The 19,870-nt window shown below is 41.8% G+C and overlaps 2 protein-coding genes across 2 annotated transcripts in view; one reads left to right on the top strand and one right to left on the bottom strand.

Moving 5' to 3' along the window:
* GRM2 (glutamate metabotropic receptor 2) overlaps nt 1-18,951 on the bottom strand; it is a 50,275-nt gene extending 31,324 nt beyond the window's left edge. Inside the window, exon 1 of the mRNA XM_088134782.1 lies at nt 18,481-18,951. Coding sequence (XP_087990908.1) covers nt 18,481-18,951 — 471 coding nt within the window. The remainder of the gene's footprint in view (nt 1-18,480) is intronic.
* Nucleotides 7,314-7,661, top strand: IQCF6 (IQ motif containing F6). The gene has a single exon (XM_025165224.2). It carries the CDS (start codon nt 7,335-7,337, stop codon nt 7,659-7,661), a length of 327 nt encoding a protein of 108 aa, XP_025020992.2. The 5' UTR covers nt 7,314-7,334.
* Nucleotides 18,952-19,870: the final 919 nt, after the last annotated feature.

The following is a 19,870-nucleotide window of genomic DNA, read 5'->3' as shown; positions in this document are numbered from 1 at the left end:
AATGCCCCCAATCCCCCTCCCCTGTTACAACTGAACAAGCACTCAATCACCTCAAAGCCCCACCAGGAACCCACACACCCATAAGTGAGGAACATCAGAGTTCTGAATGATCAGAAGAGCTGAGGTGACACCACCCTCTAGAACTCAGAGAAGGGTCCCAACCAGGCAACTCTGGAGCCCAAAAAGGAGGGCCAGGAGTCAGGGCTACCAATGGCCTCCAAGTTAGCAAGAGGCCCTAGAATAAAACAGCACCTCCCCTGGTGTTGCCAGGCACCACACAACAACCATCAGCCACCTGGGACCCTTCCAGTCCATGGATCTCAGGCCAATCATGCCCTCACATGTTAAACATCTGGGGATGTAGCAAGGAACAGATGCCCACCATGTCTGCCATTTCACAGCAGGTCCTAAATACCCAACAGTCCACAGCACCTTCTTCTCACTGCCAGCTTCGAAGGCGTTGCCGGCTCCATTAATTCTGGCAGCTCTGGTGGCTCTACAGGCTCTACCAGACTCACAGCTCCAGCCACATTGCTAGTGCTGGTCCTGTCAACCCCAGCACACAGTGGGATGCCTCTGGCCTCAACCACAGCTCCAGGCACAAGCCCCATTCAGAATCCAGGGCTGCTGACTCCCAGGGCTCCAAGGCAATTCTTAGCTCCAGAGATGGCCCTGCTTCCCATGTGTCCTCCAGCCTTGTCTGCAGCAGCCAAGACTCCAGATGCTCCCAGGGCTTCATGGTAGACCAGGGCATTAGTGAGTGCCTTACCAGCCACCCAACCCTGCCATCCTCAGTGACAGAGGGCTAACTATCATAACCACAGTGGTTGCAGGTCCACTGCAAAACAAACATAACCCCCCCACACACACACACGCACACTAAATTAGCAATCCTCATGAACAATCAACACTTCAGGTTATGAGCAATATGGAATATGAACCTGAGGATCTCTCATCTTGGTTTGATTGCTCGATCCCTTGCAAGTTGAAAAAGTGATTGATGCCAGTTGTCTCCTAGTGGCTGTGCTGACCACCCTGCTTCTTGGCACAGTCCAGACTAGCATTTGCTTTGAAAGTGCCTTGGCTAGTTTGTCCATTCTGTGCCCGAGTTTTCTCTGTTCCAAGGGATGAACTAAGCTAGCACTTTGGCCCCGAGGACAGAAACCCTGGCAAAGGCTTAGGTAGTGAGGGATGCCCCTGTGGCTAGGGCTCTAATTGCAGGGTCTCCATTTTCATAGCCTCTGAGTGTTGGAGGTATCTTCCCCATCTTCAGTAACTGTGGCCCCAAAACCAGTGCTGCGATGGGCCATCCACTGGAGAGGTTGAGAAAACTTAAGACAACTTGAGGAAAGGTATAGAGGTTAGTGGTCAGGGAGGACCCACCCCTCACCTACCAAGAGGTTACCCATTCTCAAGGACTTTGCTGAATGTCTGAGGGAAGGGGAGATATGAGGCTGGATTGTTAGCCATTGGGAACACCTCTTCTGACTGCAGATCCATTAGGGTTCTTTGGCCTAGGGTTTTGCAAATTTTCCTGAGAAGTTGTGGGAAGTTGTGAAGATCTCAGTGGATTTAGGGACTGGCTGTTGGTCTTCATTGACCAGGGACAGCTCCTCATTTGACTGCTCTTGAAAAAAGATGCCTGAATTGTGTGCAATAAGTGATGGAGACTATGTGATCCTTAAGTTGCTTGGATGTCCATCTTTTCTCCCTGTGACTGCTGCCAGGTCCTCTGTGGTGGAGGTTCAGAGAAGACACCTCTGAAGAACAGGAGAGGTGATGAAAAATGGCATCATTTATTGGCCTCTTCTACAGTTTGATCTAGTTGGGGAGTCCCAGAATGGGTTTTGCCATGTTCTTTACCTCCCTGGGTGGTCAGTCACTCTTATGGGCCTGAACTAGGATATCAGAATCTTTCCTGGGGATTTCTAGGAAGTGAAAGTCTGGGGGGGCTTTGGAAAGGGAAATCTTGTGGTGGAGTGAAGAAGAGCGGAAAGACTGGGCCATGGCATTTCCAGTTTCTATCCCCTCCAAAGCCTGGGCTGTTTGGCTCCTTGGAGGAGCAATTACATCTCTGGCAGCTGTGAGTGTTGGACAACATCTCCTTGGGGAAGAGCAGTGGTGAGACAAGAGGATATATTGGCATGCTGCTGGAAGCCAGCCCATTGGCTCAACTCCAGCCAATGCAGATGTCCTCCAAGGTATCTCCAGACAGTGAATTCACATAAGACTTGTGGGAAAGAACAGATGGGAGAAGAGAGGAGAAAAGGTTAAGTTAGAGATCTGCTGAGATTAGGGAGTCTTTGATGGAGTCCATGAGCCTCCATGTTCTCTGGAACAAGACAGGTCTGGAACTGCGGATGGAGCTCTCTTCTCCCAGAAGAAGCATCAGCCAAATCTTCTAGTGCTGCCTGTAGAATGACAGCAAGGAAGGAGAAAAGGCAAATCTAATGATTACCACTGAGTTTCTTACATTTTCAGGTGAGCTGGTAATAAATAAACTTTAGATTTCCAGGTGTGGTGTTAGGAACTACGATCAATAGTTCTTCCAAAAGAAATGGAGTAAAATATTTTCATGTTATAGAGCAGATGGGTTCTGAATGGCATACACATTAGATTTTTCCAAGTCACCTGACTCTTGGGAATTGTGCCATTCCATATTAGTTTTGAAAGTAAAAACGAGACATTTTGGCACCTTGAAAGCTAACAATTTTATAATTCTATTAGCTGTTCTGGATTACAGTCTGATGAAATGGGCTGCAGCCCATGAAAGCTAAGGCTATACAGTAATAAAATGGTTTGTTTTTAACGTGTAAGAAAACATATATACTTTTGCAGCTACAGACTAGCATGGCCATCCCTCTGGAAACTTTTCTGAAATAGTGATATTTGATATCTGTTCTCTTTTTAATGGAAAGAGGTTGATATATGGCATCTTTATGTAAACAGCCTTGAAATGCCCAGTTTAGCTTTTGTTCCCTGCTAGTAGAATCAATTGTTAGCCTCCATTTGCCCAAATGAAGGACATTCTAATCTATATCTAAAACCAGTATGTGAGTAAGCATGCTCTTTGGGGAGTTGAAAATCACTTTTCTCTGAAAGTAGAATTGAGTCTAAGCGATCACATTTGGCTACACCTACTACTTAATTTGAATTAGAGAGTCTAGGCCCAGACTAAGTTTTGATTGCCAGTATTCAGTGCTGAAGCACACAAAGAGAGGACACTGGTGCAATTGCAATTGTGTGTTTCATTCACTGCTTAGCAGTCACAGCCACATAGATCTGAAATGCACAGACCTGAATCTAGAATGGAACCTGTCCATCCCCATCCAGCACTTCCTAACTAGATGTCTCCAGATGTGTTGATGCGCAATTCTTGAGATTTCCAGGCAGCATTGGAAATTATGGGAATTGAAGTCCATCTAGGCTGGGAAAGGCTGGACTGGCCAGTTGCTTCGTTACCACCCTTTTATTCATCAGTCAAGCATCAACCTTTTGAGGTATCCAAAAAATACAATTTGATACCTATTGATAAGTCATTACGTGTTTTTTGTAGCATGGGACTCAATGTTTCTCAGTGTACTCTTTCTGACCCTTCTGAATCTTTTGTAGATTAATTGATACTTCACTGTCTCTTCTCTTTGCAGAAGGCATGCCCCTGCTTAAAAGAAGAACCCCCGCCACCCCCGCCACCCCCGCCACCCCCACGACGCCCTGCAGAGGATTCCTCAAAAAAGACATTGGAGGTACAGGTCAGGCATTAGATGTTGCCAATTTTGAGAAGATCAACTTTGCTATTTGACTATCCATTAAGAAAAACTGTAGCGTCTGTGTCAGAGAAGAATGTTATATTTTCATGTGCGTAAACAAATTTATCTGGATGCTAAAGAGTATTTCAAGTGCATCCTCTTCAATCTCATAAAGTGGGCATTTAATCAAGAGCAGATCTGATCACAAAACACCAGTCAGTTTCTGAATTGTGTGTGTGAATCTGTGCCCCATGCATTGGAGAAATGATCCTAATAGATCTTGGAACTTGTGGTCTAACAGCCCCAAAGAGCCCCCCCAGTTTATTGGTTTCAAATTTCATGTCTCTGCAGACAATAATCTTAGGCTACCAATATCTAGGCTTGGTTTTACTTGAATCATCTGAAAAGCTGCAAGAGAAACAATCCTTGATACACCGCTGAGGATCTGCTCCTGACACTGCCTGAAACATGGCAAGAGACAGATTTTAGATGTCATTAAGATTGGCAGAGAGTGAAAGACAGAACTGACTTAGCATCACAAAAAGAATTTAACCACCCTGATATGTTACACCAAAAGCCTAAGGAAGTCAGCATTCTCTTCTTACTGTGGTCAACCCTAAATTTATGCAGGTGCCCCTAACAAGATTAGAGGGCAAAAGCACTCTTCCATCAGGATCCCTAGCAATTGGTACTGGAAGAGGTATTTTTCTGACTCTGAAGGCAGTGTGTTGCCATTGTGACTACAAGCCTTTAATACAGGTAGACCTCATTTACTAACTGCCTCATTCAGAGACTGTTTGAAGTTACAACGGGCTGAAAAAATAACTTTATGACCATTGCTGGCATTTACAACCTTTGCAGCATCCCTCAGTCACATGATCGCCATTACAGTCAGTATACATTGTTCTATACCTGATCTGTTGTTTTTCTCCCCCACCTCCTTTGCAGAGCAGAGAAATTGGAGAGGAAGGGATTACAAGAGAGTAAGCAGGCACACAGTGGGGAATACACCAGCTATTTGTGTAGCGTTCTCAGGGCTGCTGGCGCCATCATGTTCCTTTCGATGTGTATTCCCCATTGTGTGCCTGTCTACTCTCTTGTAATCCCTTCCTCTCCAATGAAAGCAAATACAAATATTAATTCCTTCTTGCTAATTATACCATGCTGGGATGAGCATTCCAAAGGGTGGGGGAGTGGGGAAAAGGAAAGCACAGTCATGTGATTTCCCACTTAGCAACTACCTCGCTTAATGACAGAGCTGCCAGTCCTAATTGTCCTGCCTGTAGTTTTATCTTCCATGCATTTGTTTAAACTGCTGGCCATTGCTCTAGCTTGTAGTTTAACCATGCACATGCTTTACATGGGGGTCCCCTTGAAGATGACTCAGAAACTTCAGTTGGTTGTTGCAGGAGCCAGCTGCATTGGTGGTTCATATGCTTTCAAGTGAATTCAAGTTGCCGGTTATCACCCTGTGCTGCTGACAGCCAGGATCTCTTCAAGACTAAGCATAATAATGACAACAATAATTTGCAAGAAGATCGCACAGACTGACTACAACAACGGCACAACAAAGTAGCAAGAATAGTGCATTGGAATATCTGCAAGAAAGACCATTTGCCTGCAAGCAAGAACTGGTGGGACCACAAAACAGATAAAGTAATAGAAAATGGAGAAGCTAAAGTGCTCTGGGACTTTAGAATTCAAACAGACAAGCACCTGCCACACAACACCCCAGACTTAAGAATTGTTGATCAGAAAGGTGAAAAAAATCTGGATAGTGGACACTGCAATACCTGGAGACAGCAGAATAGAAGAAAAAGAACTGGAGAAAATTACGAAATACGAAGACCTGCAAATAGAAGTAGAACAACTGTGGCAAAAGAAAGCAAAGATAGTACCAATAGTAATAGGTGCCTTGGGTGCAATCCCAAAACATCTGGAACACCACTTGAACACCATCAGCATTTGACAAAATCACCATCAGTCAATTGCAAAAGACAGCTTTACTTGGAACAATTTATATCCTGCAACTATCTATCTATCTATCTATCTATCTATCTATCTATCTATCTATCTATCTATCTATCTATTTATTTATTTTATTGGACTTCGCCGCCACCCATCTCCCCCACAATAGGGGACAATACCTTTAACACCATCAAACAAGATCTGCCTATCCCAGGGCCTTGGGAAGGACTTGATAGGTGGATAAAAATGCCAAATCTGGTCTAAACATCTGGCTGACTGTGTGACCAACCATAATGATAATAGAATACCTGCTGAAGGTCCCATCTTTTCAGAGGTGTGATGGAGGGGACCTGAAAACAGGCATTCTTTTGGGGAACTGTCCTTCTCTGGATCAGCTTGTCCCACAAGGCAAGTGGAGCTTCCACTCTTAGAGCTTTCTGGAAGCTTGTAAAAACTTTGCTGATCCAAGCAGTTTTTGGGATTTGAGTGTTGTGCAGTTCCTGATGCCAGGAATATTGTGGTTATTAATTGTAACTTTTAACTGTAATGACATATCATATTGGTTTTTATTGTACATATACTGTGTCTTTTATCGCTGCATTGGCTTCAGCTGATACTCTTACATATTGCTTAGAATTAGTTGACTGAAACAGTGTATAAATTCATAAATACATTCTTATTTCTTATTTCCTTTTCCAGATATTAAGTATGATTTCTAGAATCCTGCACAAAGCTTTCCCAATATAGCTGTGGAATAGATTTCGGTGAAGATCTTACTATTTTTTTTCCAGTACCTTTTGCAGTGATCACTAATTTGAAATTAGTGCAAGCCGATCAGTGTTTTCATAGAATATTTCTGCCACAATCCAAACTTACAAAACTCTTTCGAGCTAGCTCATCAAATTAAAAAGCAATGCACCAATAAACACTAGAATGAATCAAAGCCAGGGACAAGCAAACCATTTAAAAAGTGTGATTAACTTAATATCTCCAAACTTAATGACTGAAAACAGAATCCCCATCATAGCCCGACATAGAGATGTCCCCAGAGTATGTTCAAAAAAGTTAATATAACAACCACGAAGGTGTGTGTGTATTGCACATAAATTCCAGGCACATTACATCTGTTATCCCTCTATAATGTTGGCAAAAGAGAAAATCTTTAGAATGGCACCAGGGAGATTTTGTTGAAAGGCTTGTTCCAGAATGAATCCAGGAAGGATAACAAACAATTAGAAGCCTTGTTTTGAGTGAGAATTGGCTTAGCCTTCAATCTGGGGTAAAGAGAGGCCAGAACAAGGATTGGTAGCCCCTGTGAATTCCCCAATTAAATTAAAATGTTAAAATGGCTGAAATCACATGAGATCAACAATTCACACGAGGGGCTGTCCATGTGTGTAACTACCTGGAACAACCATATTTTTAATTTCCAGTTTCAGTCTTTTGTGTCTTGAATCTTGCATAGCTGATACAAACAATCAAACGGAACCCTTGGCTACTTGGTACTACTCTCTGAAGAAGGTGCTTTTCTTCTGCTTTTGACTATGTACTAGTGACACCCTGTTAACTGTTTCCTCTTCTCAGATGACCCTCTTCATCCAAACATGGTGGCGGGGCATGCTGGTCCGCCGTACTCTGCTCTTTGCCACCCTCTGCGCATTGGGAATCCAGAGGTGGTGGCGCCAACGGGCCTATCAGCTGAAAGAGGAGAGGAGGGTAAGGGCCCTGCTGATGTACGTTTGGCCTGAGAAGTCGACCGTCCTCTTGCAGTCAAAGTTTAGGATGTGGCTTATGAAAACCCAGTACAAGAAATGTCAAAAGGCAGCCCAAGTCATTCAGAATAACTGGCGGCATTTCATTTATCAGCGGGAGTTCAGCTCCTATTCGCTCAGCAGCTTGGCTTACGATGGCATAGATTTGAATGTTGACATTGTTGTTGAGTAAAGAGAACTCAGGAGGAAGGGAGAAAAGTGTCTGTAGAATGCAGCTTCAGTAAATAAATAAATAAATAAACACATTTATGTTCTGAGCAAGGTAACTAGGAAGCAAAGACCAGTCTCAGTCTCTGGAATGAAACAAACCAAAAAAAAAAAAAGTCTTGTCTGATGTCTGTTTATAGGAACTGATTGTTAGAACATGTTTTTTAGTACCAAAATTTCTTTGGAATGTTTTGAATGGAAAGCCAGAGTTTGTATGTACTGTATGCTTGTGAAAGCAGCTTGAGATGGGGAGACACACAGATTTTGAATGTGAGGACTTCTGCGGGAGGCATGGTGAGCTAACTCATCTCCAAAACAGCGGAGATGACAACCATGGCAAAGACCAAAGAACTGGCGAGTAGATCAGTTCTACAGAACCTCTCTATGTAAGGAAAGGACAGGAGGTCATCTACATGTGCTCCGAACAGCGGCTCTTTTTGAGGAGAGTGCAGGACAGTGGTCTCCTGCAGGTTTGAGCACCAGGAGATGAAGGGATCTGCCACCATGCTCACAACCATGGCGGAGCCTTTTAAAGGACACTGAGTTCACTAGCCTCACTTTCTAATCACTTTCAGAAATTGCCTATTTAACTATCTTAAAGCTATTAGAAGTCTTCAGAAAGACAAGTTTGAAAAGCCACCTGATAACTTTCTTGAACAAAAGAAAAATTAACTGTAAGCTTAAGAATTGAAAGAATTGGAAATAAATGGCAAAAAGCTAAATAAGACTTTGATCCAAGAAAGTTACAAATGAATTAAGGGTCCAGGCAAGTTTAGAATATTAAGACTTTTACTATAAGGTTTTGGAAATAATTATATCTTTTGTGGGAACTAAATTGCTTTGTCTATCTTAAGTCATAAGAGAGATTTGAGACTTTATGATTTCAGAAATTGGATACTAGAGGGGACCAAAGATTCCAGGCAAAGGAAAAAAAAGTGTAGATTTGCCTTTTGTTCTTGATCAGTATTGGGATTTTCAAAATGACACAAAATGTTTTGACATTTGAAATACTTTAGAAGGTTTTTGAAGAATGGGGTTGGCGAGTAGTAGCCACTATATCAACAATGATACTTCTATGGATACATTATGTCCAAAAGGTGTTAACAAAGGAATGACAGATGAAAAACAAATTCTGCTTGATGTAGAAATACTAGGATCAGAAATACTGGATAATAAAAAGTGTGAATTACAAGGTAGAGAAGGCAGCTGAGGTGGAAATACAAATGACAAGCCATGAGAATGACCTGGATAAGGACTTTTTACTGGATACACAAAAAAAGTTGGTTAAAGCTTTAAAAACTAAAGTGGAAATACAAATGACAAACCAAGAGAATGACCTGGATAATGACTTTTCATGGGATTTACAAAAGAGGTTTATTAAAGTCTCAAAGAAGACTTTGGAACGGAAAAAAGAAACACTGAACAGAGATCAAACCTTACGACAACATCTGAATGAACTAAGAATCAAGATGGTTAGAACTCAAAGGAAGGAATATAAAGTTGGTATGTCTGACCAAGGTTAAAATAAGACATAAAGCTGTGGCAAAACTTTACAGACTTTTTGCTGACACCAGGATTGAAAAGTTCATGATTTATGAATTTGCATATAGATAATGGCTAGGTTATTGGAAGAAGAGATATCTGTTCTAGTCCTGCCTAGGCACAAAGCCAGCTGGGTGACTTTGGGCCAGTCACTTTCTCTTAGCCCTAGGAAGGAGACAATGGCAAACCACTTCTGAAAAACCTTGCCAAGAAAACTGCAGGGACTTGTCCAGGCAGTCTCCGAGAATTGAACATGATTGAATGAATAAAAAAAAGAGGGCTGGGATATGAGAAGAAGAGATATTTGTTTGTAACCTTATAGGGTGTGAAGAATTACTCAATTTGTTTATACTTGTGATGAAGGCTGGAAGTTTTTCAATATTTTTTTCTTTTTCTTTATCTTACTTTCTTCTTTTTCTTTTTTTCCTTGCACTCTTTATTCTTTATTTCTTTTTTTTTCTGAGTTTAGTTTGCATTTCCTTTTACTATGATAATTAAAATCTTCAATAAGAATTATTATATTAAAAAAAGAGAGAGATGGGAAGACACAGAAACATAGAAAGTTGTGAGCTGAAAGATAGAAGTCTCTTGGTTCCAGGGTATTTCTCCCTTGAAATCTGAAGTTAAGTAGTGAATGTTTAGCAACATATATGCAGTTGTTTCCATTTATTTGGACATTTGTATATTTTAAGATTGCCATCCTGCCCCTATTATCTCTCCTATACCAGAAGCCCAGAAGTCACCCTTGATCTCCTTACTGCTTGGAGAAGTGGGGAGTCAATTTCAACATACTTTCCTCTAATGGTGCTGTGGGATCAAACTTCTGACACCAGTTTCTGTGGGATCAAAATTCAGGACACAAATGCAGAATAATCAAGGCTTCACTGCAGTGCTTATTGAGCAGTACGTACTGGAAGGGGACCCCACCAGAAGTTAGTGGGAGGCACTCCCCTACAGGCAAAATGGATGTTCTGATATTTATACAGTTCTACAAGAAGGGGAAGGGAAAAAGAACGTATACTCATACATATTCATATGATGATGCAGGCATACCTAAATAGGCAATAGTTCTCAAGTTACTCTCTGCCCCTCTGTTATCTGTTAACTGCTAGTAAAACAATAGTGTCACAGAGAAGAAGACACAAATTAGTTCAAGGTGCCAAATGCCAGGAAGAAGGCACCCTCCCTCAGGGCAGATGCCTAGGTTGTTATGGGAATGTTTGTGATAAGGAGTTTACAACCGGCCTGGTTCACATCAGCTTCAAGAATGCTTTCACATGCCTTTATGTTTCAATCTTATTAAGGCGATCCCATTCATCTGAGGTCTTTAAAAACTTGTCTTTTTCACCCAAAGATTCATTTTTCTCACAGTGCCTTTAATTAACAAGCAAAGTCATGGGCACGGCTCAGCCTGGTTAGTGAAATCAGCAGGTAAAAGACAAATTAGTACCTGTGCTACTGTAGTTTCCATATCTGAGCAACTAAGTTAGCACTGACTTCACTGAACCTTGAACATCGGAAAGGCTAATTTATATATAGTCATTGTGGAAACACTGAGAAGCAGATCAGAAGCAACTTGGTATTTTTCTATAGTGGGTGTGCCAGATCAATCAGGGCCTCATTTTTTTCAGTAGGCCCATTTCCAGACACAGTTTAAAGGGGGGAAAAGGAAAAAAATAGGAACTGTATCTCAACTGCAATAGTTCCATAACAAGCTTGCTAATCACCTTCTACAGACTGTGAAGACAATTGTAAATTTTGGCCTGGTTGACACATACAGTTGCAAGGCTTTTTAACCATGGCTTGTTTAATAAATTCAAATGGCCCAATTAGTTTGCATTAAGCCAAGTTTTTATTAATACAGTTTCTTGAATAAATATAGTAGCCTGATTTGCACATAACACTAAGTGTTGGGGGATAAGCACATCATTCTAAGATTATGACTTAGCATAATGTACAAACACACTACTCTTTGTTAGCTTGCTCAGAACTAATGTAACACACACACACACACCATGTCCCAGTCTTCTAGACTTTAGATGTGAGGCACAAGTAACAGAGATCATGTCCCCATATCACTAAAGGAGAAAAAAGTCAAAAGTACATATTCTCAGCCCACATCTTGTAATCAATGTCACAAAAGTTATTAAGCCACAATAATTGACATCAATCTGCCTTCCTCTGGGGATTCATCTGTAGCCTAAAATAAAAGGAACCACCAGCTTTCTTTTCAAGTTTCCTAAAAACACTGTAATTATCAGTGCTATCACATCTGGACTGCACAAATCTGGATGATCCCTGGATGTTCAGATTTTCCATTTCTCTTTGCCACTGTCTAATAGTTGTATTTTGCAGCCCAGATATGGTAGCCTTATTTTTACCACATGCTTTTGAATCTTTCCCCAGGATGACTCATCTGGCACAAACCTGATGAATTTTGGGCACTAGCTGGAAGTTTATCTGCCTGGGGTGTTAATTTTTGCTCAGTGCTGTCTTGTTGATTATTCTTTTTTTTCCAAATAATTTTATTAAAGATTACAAATAGAAAGAATAAAAACTAAAGCAAACTACAAAAATATAATAATAAAAAAAAAGAAAAGAAAAAAGAAGTAACTTCCCCTTCATCACAGCAAGTACAAACAATTTTAGTAATGTATCACCATCTCTTAAGGTACGACATATACTCTTTTCACCCCATATCTCGTCTCTTAACTAAAAACAAAATCCAAAAGCTTTGCCATTTGTTCCTTATCAGCAAAAGTCCAGTAAGGGTTACCAGATATAACTAATTGTTTATCTTAATCTTGATCAAATAAGCCAACCCTGTATTCCTTCCCCCTACTTTTAACAATCTTGATTTTTAACCCCTTCAAATAAAGTCCCAGAGCTTGGTTTCTTGTCACCATTTTTGGCCTTTCTCAAATAATCTTTCAAAACTTTAACAGATCTCTTTTGTACATCCTGTAAGAAAAGTTTATCCTTTTTTTTTGGTCACTTCTCAAAACATCCTTCAGAATTTGAATAGATCTCTTAATACATCCTTATCTATAACTCCATTCTAGTTTTGTAATTGTATATCTCCTTTAGGCAATGAAACATCAACCAATTTTGTTTGTATGTCCAACACATCTTTTTCCATATCCTTCTTGTTGCTTGTCACATTTATATCCACATTCAAATTAATTTCAAACTTATCCAGAATAGCTTATTCTTCTTCTGCAACTTCCTTGATGCTCCATCATATCAGATAATTTCAAAGAACATTTTTCAAAAATATCCATCAAAAAACTGTTAGAATATTTTGCTCCATTATTTGTTCAACTTGTTATCTCTATCTCCTCTAGTGTCTAACCTTCAAAGTCCCATCCTATCTTGTTTTCATTTAAAGAAACCCAAACAATCACAGTTTCCCATGGAAGGAATTCTTCTAATTAATTTAAAATTATAATTGCAATTCTGTCTGGGCCCTTAATCCATTGTTAACTTTCCAAAATCCATATTCTAAGCACCCTTTTGCTGTTTAATCTAAAAAGTATTTTTTTTCCAAATCTTTAAAATTGTATTTAAAAATTCTTTCTCCAAGGAGAAGGCAACTCACCCAGTGGCTGCAAATAATACTTGCTGTTCTGAAGGGTCTTAATATTTCCAAAGCAATAAAAAAAAATCCAAAGTGATTAAGAGATGAGGCTCAGTCGAGCTTTATGTCCTTAAAAAAGCTGCGTTCATGACTGCGAGCATAAATGATTCCTCCCTCAACTCCCAGCCACTCAACTTATAAGCCAGCTGAAAACATTGGTTCTTGTGGTCTACTCACAAGGAGTGGTTGTGCGGAGTACAAGTGGGCCATCTCAAAGATCTCTCCTTACTCCAGAGAGAATTTCAGTCACCCGGATCCTGATTCCAGCTGCTGATCTTGTCGTAATGCTGTTCTGCTGCAAAAGGGACGTCCAGCTTGCCATGGCTCTCAACCAGAAGTCCTTATTGATTATTCTTTATGTTTTGAACCGTTTACTTCTGTTTTAATTTTTCTGCCATGCCATTTTTAAATATTGACTTAAATTTCATAAGTCACCTAGGTTCTTTTTAACCAGACTTGGAGGACATTTTTTTCAATAATCAAGAGGCAACTAGCCTACAAACCCAAGACAGTTTCTCACATAGATGGACTCAGATCTAAAACAACGCTTTACCACTGGACAGCTCTCAGAATATTTCTCTTGGGGGGTGATGTTAAGAAGTGGAAATGGGGCATCCCTCTGATGTCTAAACAAAAGAAACTCTACGCTTCTAAGAAAGTCGGGATTGTTCCACTGTATATGAAATTAGGTGATTTGACTGGAATCCCAGCCAGATAGTCTTTCACATCAAAGGAAAAGATCAAGTGGCGACCAGAGATACCTAGATCAAACTTAGGAGATTCTGCCCATGTGCTCTTCCACTGAATTAGGACAGCCTAGGGTCTCTCTCTAGAGATCACAATTGAAGCAGAGCCGTTGACAAAAAATATTACAGCGGTGAACAGGAAACACCAGCCTCCTTGTGAGTAAGGCACAGCAGCAGAGTATGAGTCTCTGCAGATTTAGTGCCTGCTGAACATAAAGGCCGCTCTGAAGAAGGGGTGGGTGGAGAACAAGGTTGAGGGGGGTGATAAAGGGAAGCTTACAGAGAATCCCCTTGCTGGGTGATCCTTACCAGGCATATATAAACAAACTCCCCCACCCTGCTAGGCTGCCTGGCTGGGACTCAGCTCACTGCTCAGGCAAAGAAGAGATGGGGTTCCTCATGCTGGAAAGCCTTCTTTAAAGGGAAGGAAGGGGCCAGAGACTACCCACATGCTAGAAGGCTTACTGAGGCTCTCGGTGTTGAAAGCAGGAGAACAAGCCTCAAATAGTGGTGGCTGCCAGATCTGTTGACCTCCTTGGTTATACTTTTTTTTTTTTTTAATGTTATGCTGAGCTCTTGGTTTGGGCTGCAGAGGCTCCAAGGGTCTACTTTTGTTTTCAACTTGTCCCTGAATGCTCAAGGAGCTGGAGGAAATAAACTTCAGCAGTTTCTCTTCCTCTTTTGTGGAATTCAGTGTTTGTTTTCTGTTACTTGCTAGTCAGCTCCCCACTTCTCTCTAAGGGTCTCTTGCACAATTACTATGAAGCTGATCATTTTTTTCTCTTTTGACTGCAAATGAAGATCCTTTCATTTATTTATTCTCAGAAGAATGAAACAAGATTGGCTGCTTGCTTGAAGGCTTGTGTGGGGTCCAGCTGCTTCATTAAATTAGCTGCAGCCTGGCATAAAGCAGACAAAAGAAGATACCAGAGAGGCGTACCCGTAGGCATGGGTGTACATGCAACTTCACAAAAACATGCTAGTTGTAGGATGATCCTTTTTCTTTTCAAAGGGCCTTTGCAGAAACATCTTGGGAGAGCAAAGAAGAATAGAGAGGTGGGGAAGGTGCTAATTCACTGCCTGCTTTGGACAAAAAGTGCCTCAGTGGGATCAAATCTGTTGCTTTCTCTGCCAACCCTGGGGGACTGACAGGAGAGAACTGGAGACAGAAAGCCCTCTGGCTCCTTCCAGCCTGGAGGGGGCACAAAGCACAGGGGAAAGCAGCTAGTGAGAAGCACCCAGAGTTATTAATAAATGTCTTTTGTGTTGCCACCACAGCTCCGCAGAGAGGCACAGCCATCTTCGCTAATTGATCTGCTTACTCTTTTAATAAGCTTCCTAATTACCTTGCCATCTATAGCTCTTTCACTTTATGTAACTGCTTCCCCTTCGTTGTGTTTGCCCAACTTTTGGTTTGTCAGTTTAGCAGAAGATTCCTTGATGAAAATGGCCATCTATCATATTTTGCTTTTTATCGTTCTGGATTGCGTCTTGCATTCTTTGTCTACTGACAGCAGCTGGGTTAAAGTGAGATGCAAGGAGGCATGGGGGAGACAATTGGCTTTATTTCTTCCATGGCCTCTTTATCCAGAACAAGCTGGTGTCTGTCAGCTCTATTTGCTCTTTGGGGCAGAGGAGAAGCAGAGCCGCTGGGACATTTAGCAAGGAGAGGAACAGGAATGCCCCTTTTTGTAAAGGGCTGCAGTTTCCAAACTCCCCAGAGGTGGCAAGTTAAGCAGATGCTGAGAACAGCAGAGCTGGGCCAGGCAAGCAGAATTCTTTGAGTTGCACCTCTTCAACTTCTGGGGGCACATTCTTTGGGGGCCTCAAAGGAAGGAGATGGCCCATCCTGTTTTGGATGTTGGAAGAGTATTGACTGCCATCTGTTCTCTGGGAGAGTACCCATCTTGTGAGAGGATAGGTGGGGAGCCTCTTCCAGTTCCCTGGGAGGTCTTAAGGGAGAGAGGAAGTTCCTCACGGGAGGGGTAGTGTAAAGTAGGGGGCCTTAAAAAAAGTAGGGCGGTCTTCTGTTAATATTTCACTCTGCATGAACTTGTTTCTTCTGCATTCATTCCCTAGTCATAGAATAGAGTAGGCTAATTATGCTGCTAGCTCGTAGGGGTGTCTGGTCCTGGAAAATGAAGAGGGGGGTCAAGGGAAGAAACCTAGGATTGAGAGGAGCCTCTAAATTTCCCCATTTTCCCATCACGTGGCTTTCTTTTTTTACTTGCTCTAAACGTAAACCACCCTATCCAGAACCCTTTAAAAAGAGGATTATTTTCTCTGTCTTGGAAATTCATTCTAATCTTCAACAACTTACATGATAAGGCCAGAGGGTGGCAAATGGCTGGATTGAGAATGGAGTCTCAAGAGAGGAGGCACACCTAGGGTTGGGGTAGCATCTTCTGCTTTTCTCAGTTTGAAGGACCAGGAAATGGTTGACCAGTCATGTGATTCTTTCTAAATGAAAACAGGGCTGGGACAGGTGTGACCCGAGAAGGCATTGCCAAATTTTGTTTCCAAGAGTCCAACCCAACTCAGAATCACAACTCAGTGGCCAACCCTAGCTGTGGTTGCGTTGTTTTGCCAGCAGGATCTCCTGCTGTGGCACATAATATATGTCTATGAAGGAAAGCCAGTGTGTAAACATCTATTTAAAAAACAGTGTGAGAATTTGTTTTGGGCTTGCCTGCTGCTTCTCCTAAATATAACCCTCCTGCCACAATTTCCTCTTGTTTGTTAAGTTCCAGGCACCAAAGGCTAATTCTCTAGAGCCCTGGTATCATTAGACTAGGCAATGAAGGAGAAGGTTTGTCCTGGCATGTCTGCAGAATAGATTTGCTGAAATTAAGTGACAAGTGGCAGTGGCTTCAAGTGTCTTTGGAGGAATCCTGTGACTTTTGGGTCCCTGGAATTGAGGCCAAACTGGAGACTGAGGCAAACATAGTGTAAGGCCATGGAGCTCAATAGAAGGATCTGGGCAGGAGAGAACTCTTTAGTGCCAGTGTAGCTACAACAAGCTCTCCTCAGCCAGAAGTTGTGCTGAATAAGAGTCCACCTTGGAATACTGCAGGCTTGGTTTGAAGAAACCTGCCCTTCCTTCCTTCCTTCCTTCCTTCCTTCCTTCCTTCCTTCCTTCCTTCCTTCCATCCATCCATCCATGTCCTGCTTTGGGGGAAGTGGGTCAGAAATCTAAGAGCAAAGCCCTGGCGACAGGCACTTCCTCCCTTGGTAAATGAGTTAGTTAGTGACACTCAGTATTCTCTTTCTCTTTTGGCAATGGGCTCTGTACATGATAATGATATATTAATTTACATTAATTATAGCATTAATACATCCTTAGGGCTTTTCAAGAGCAGCAGCTAATTACTCTGTCATATGAATGCTATGGGATATGGTCTTTACATCAACAAGCTTAAAATCAGAGAGCGCTTTTGTGGAAAGGGATGAGCCCTAAAAAAGAGGTGGAAATCAGGCTGGCTTTCAAGATAGTCTTCATGTTCCTGAACAGATATTTAAATCAACGTGATTATTACATTCCCTCCACTACAGGGAATACTGCCAGGATATTCAAAAACTGCTAGGAAGCCTCAGCTGAAATCTCCAAAGTTTTATACCATTGTTCCTAATGACCAACTTCTCTTCTCCCTCAAGGTAACCTCTGTGTTCTTACCATGTCTAAGGTATTCATTTATCTGTTACAAACACATGATGTTAAAATTCCATTTCAGGTAGAAGTCTATTTCATTTCTCCTTTTTCTCCTTTCCTCAAGTTTCTCTTTTTTGATAGTACGGAAAAGGTTTAGAATCCTTAGGCGGCCAATTCCCATTATAAATGTGAGGGATGAGAAGCCCTGGGGCTAATAATTTAGATCTATAGATCAAATTTTCATCTATAGATACTTTTTTGACCTGGAAGGAAGGAACTGAGTTTATTTTATGGATGTATAAGGCAAAGCAATAATCTTTCAACATCAGACATCAACCTTAAAATCATGGCTATTACTGTACTTATTTTACCCTCATTATGACTTGTGAAAGAATTCTACTCAGTCTTATGTTTAATCAAAGAATGAGAGAATAAGTTCCTCTCATTAAAAAGGGATGTGCATAGAATATATACAGTATAAACCCATACATATTTATTCAGACGTAGATCCCACTGAGTCCCATATTACTTGGTCTGAAGTAAATATACAGTAATGCATTCTTAGTCTTTAAGGAAAAAGAGATTAAAACTTGTCCAGTCTCTAATTAAGAGGGGTGAGTGAATGGCATCTTTCTGAGTTCCATTATATGTAATAGTTTTATTTCCTGAGTATTGATTATGAATTAAAATCAAGAAATGAAATGATATACCTTAAGAACTGCAACTTTCACAGCACTTCACCTATTATGATTCTGCAATCCTTATAACAACCCATAAATTAGACATGGGCAACGTGCAGCTCTTCAGATGTTGCTGTACTAAACTTCCAACATCCCTCAGTATTGACCAAACTGGCTGGGATGGAACTGCTAAAAGTTTGTAGTAGAGTAACATTTGGGAACTATAGATTCTCTAGCCCTGGTGTACCTATATGGGGTACAGGTCAAGACTAGATTCAGAGTAAAGTTATCCTCCTCATACCATGCCAGTCCCATTTAATGTCTTTTTTCCTATTTTCCTATGTCCATAAAGTCAACATCAATCTTCTAAGCCCTTTACCCAGTGCTCAACCCCTCAAGCCCAATTCCCTTCTTTTGCATTTAGCTTTTTATTCCTCAGCACCTTATTACAAGGTCCCAAACATAATGTCTCTTGGTTCTAGGCACCAACATCCCCACCAGCTGTCTCTCTCTTTTTTTGTCCCTTGTACCTGGATTGAGACATCACTGTAGGAACCCCCAATGACACCTGTGATGGCCGTAGGTACATCGTCATGGATGGCATAGGACCCATCAGGGCAGATGTGCTCAGAGCCATCCACTCTGGTGAGGGAGGCACGGACAAAATCCAGTGATTGCTCCAGGGCATAGGTGTCTTTGGAGCAGGTGTCCAGGATGTGTGCCCCGAGGGTAATGCCTGGTAGAATATGGTGGTTCTTGTTGATCTCATCTAGGGCAAACAGCATAGCCTCGAGACGCTGGATGCCACGATGTTCATTGATTTTGCCACAATCCTCCGCAGGGCCACCTTTCTCATGAACTGGGAACAGGCCTCCAATAACTAAGTCTCCTTCCAAGCTGATCTCCTTCTTGGTTGCCACATTATAGCTTGGATTCTGACTACTGGCATAGCACGTAACAGGATAAACCAGCAAAATCCATAAGGTAGCCAAGAATACCATTGTGTTGCTCCAGGAAGGCAGCAAATACCTCTCTGAACCACTAGGATAATCCAGTCAATACAAAGGTATTAGATGGTCTTTCATTTGCTCTGGGCAGCTGAGCCCACAGAGTGCAAGAGTGCGAGCAGGCATTGAGGAAAGAGACCACCTTTGATTCAATTGTAGGGGTCAATTGTACCCCTCTCCCCAGGAGATGGCAGCCTCAGAGGAGCTTTAATGGAAACATCCTTGGTTGTTGCTCCGGCTGCTGCTTCTTGGTTGGGGGCTTTTGAGAATGAAATGCCCAATGCCTGCAGGAGGAGAGAGAGAGAGAGAGAGAGAGAAAGAGAAGAAGAAGGTGGTAGTGGATCATCAGTTACATTAGGACAAGTGCTTTCTGTTCTGGATCGGGGGTTTTAGGAGAAGCCATGTGGCTACCAATATTACTACTTCCACTGGGGAATCTCTAAACCAGTCACTCCATACATGGGAATAAACAGAAGAGGCAATGGGGAGGCAAATGACCTGATTTCCATAGTTGTGTCAGATGTTACATCATTACATCATAATAGGATCAGTTGCACAATGGTGTCGTGACATACGTGCCGTCATTTGGACATCAGCATGGCCTCCTGCTGCCTCCACAGCAATTTCTTAAAGACTCTCTGGCAAAGAAAATTGTATTCACTTAGGATGAACCGGAATCTCCTTTTTCAGCATTCAGAGCAAAGTCATGGGGAATATGTTCCTCAGACCACAATGAGGATCTAGGGTCATCTTGTAGTGCCCTTCAGATGCACTGGACTGTCATTACCATCAACCCAAAAATAATGCTATCCAGAACTGGTGCAGTCCAGTCCATCTGGGAAGTGCCCAGCTGCAGAAAACTGCTGGAGTCCATAATTTCCGACCCGGGCTGTTCCTACAGCCTCCCTGTTTG

This window comes from Python bivittatus, unplaced genomic scaffold, assembly GCF_059951505.1.
Source record: "Python bivittatus isolate LINGU-HERP-01145 unplaced genomic scaffold, Pbiv_v1 ctg000080_np1212, whole genome shotgun sequence".
NCBI lineage: Eukaryota > Metazoa > Chordata > Lepidosauria > Squamata > Pythonidae > Python > Python bivittatus.
The sequence above is the reverse complement of the archived record's forward strand: the minus strand, read 5'-3'. Positions and strand labels throughout refer to the sequence as shown.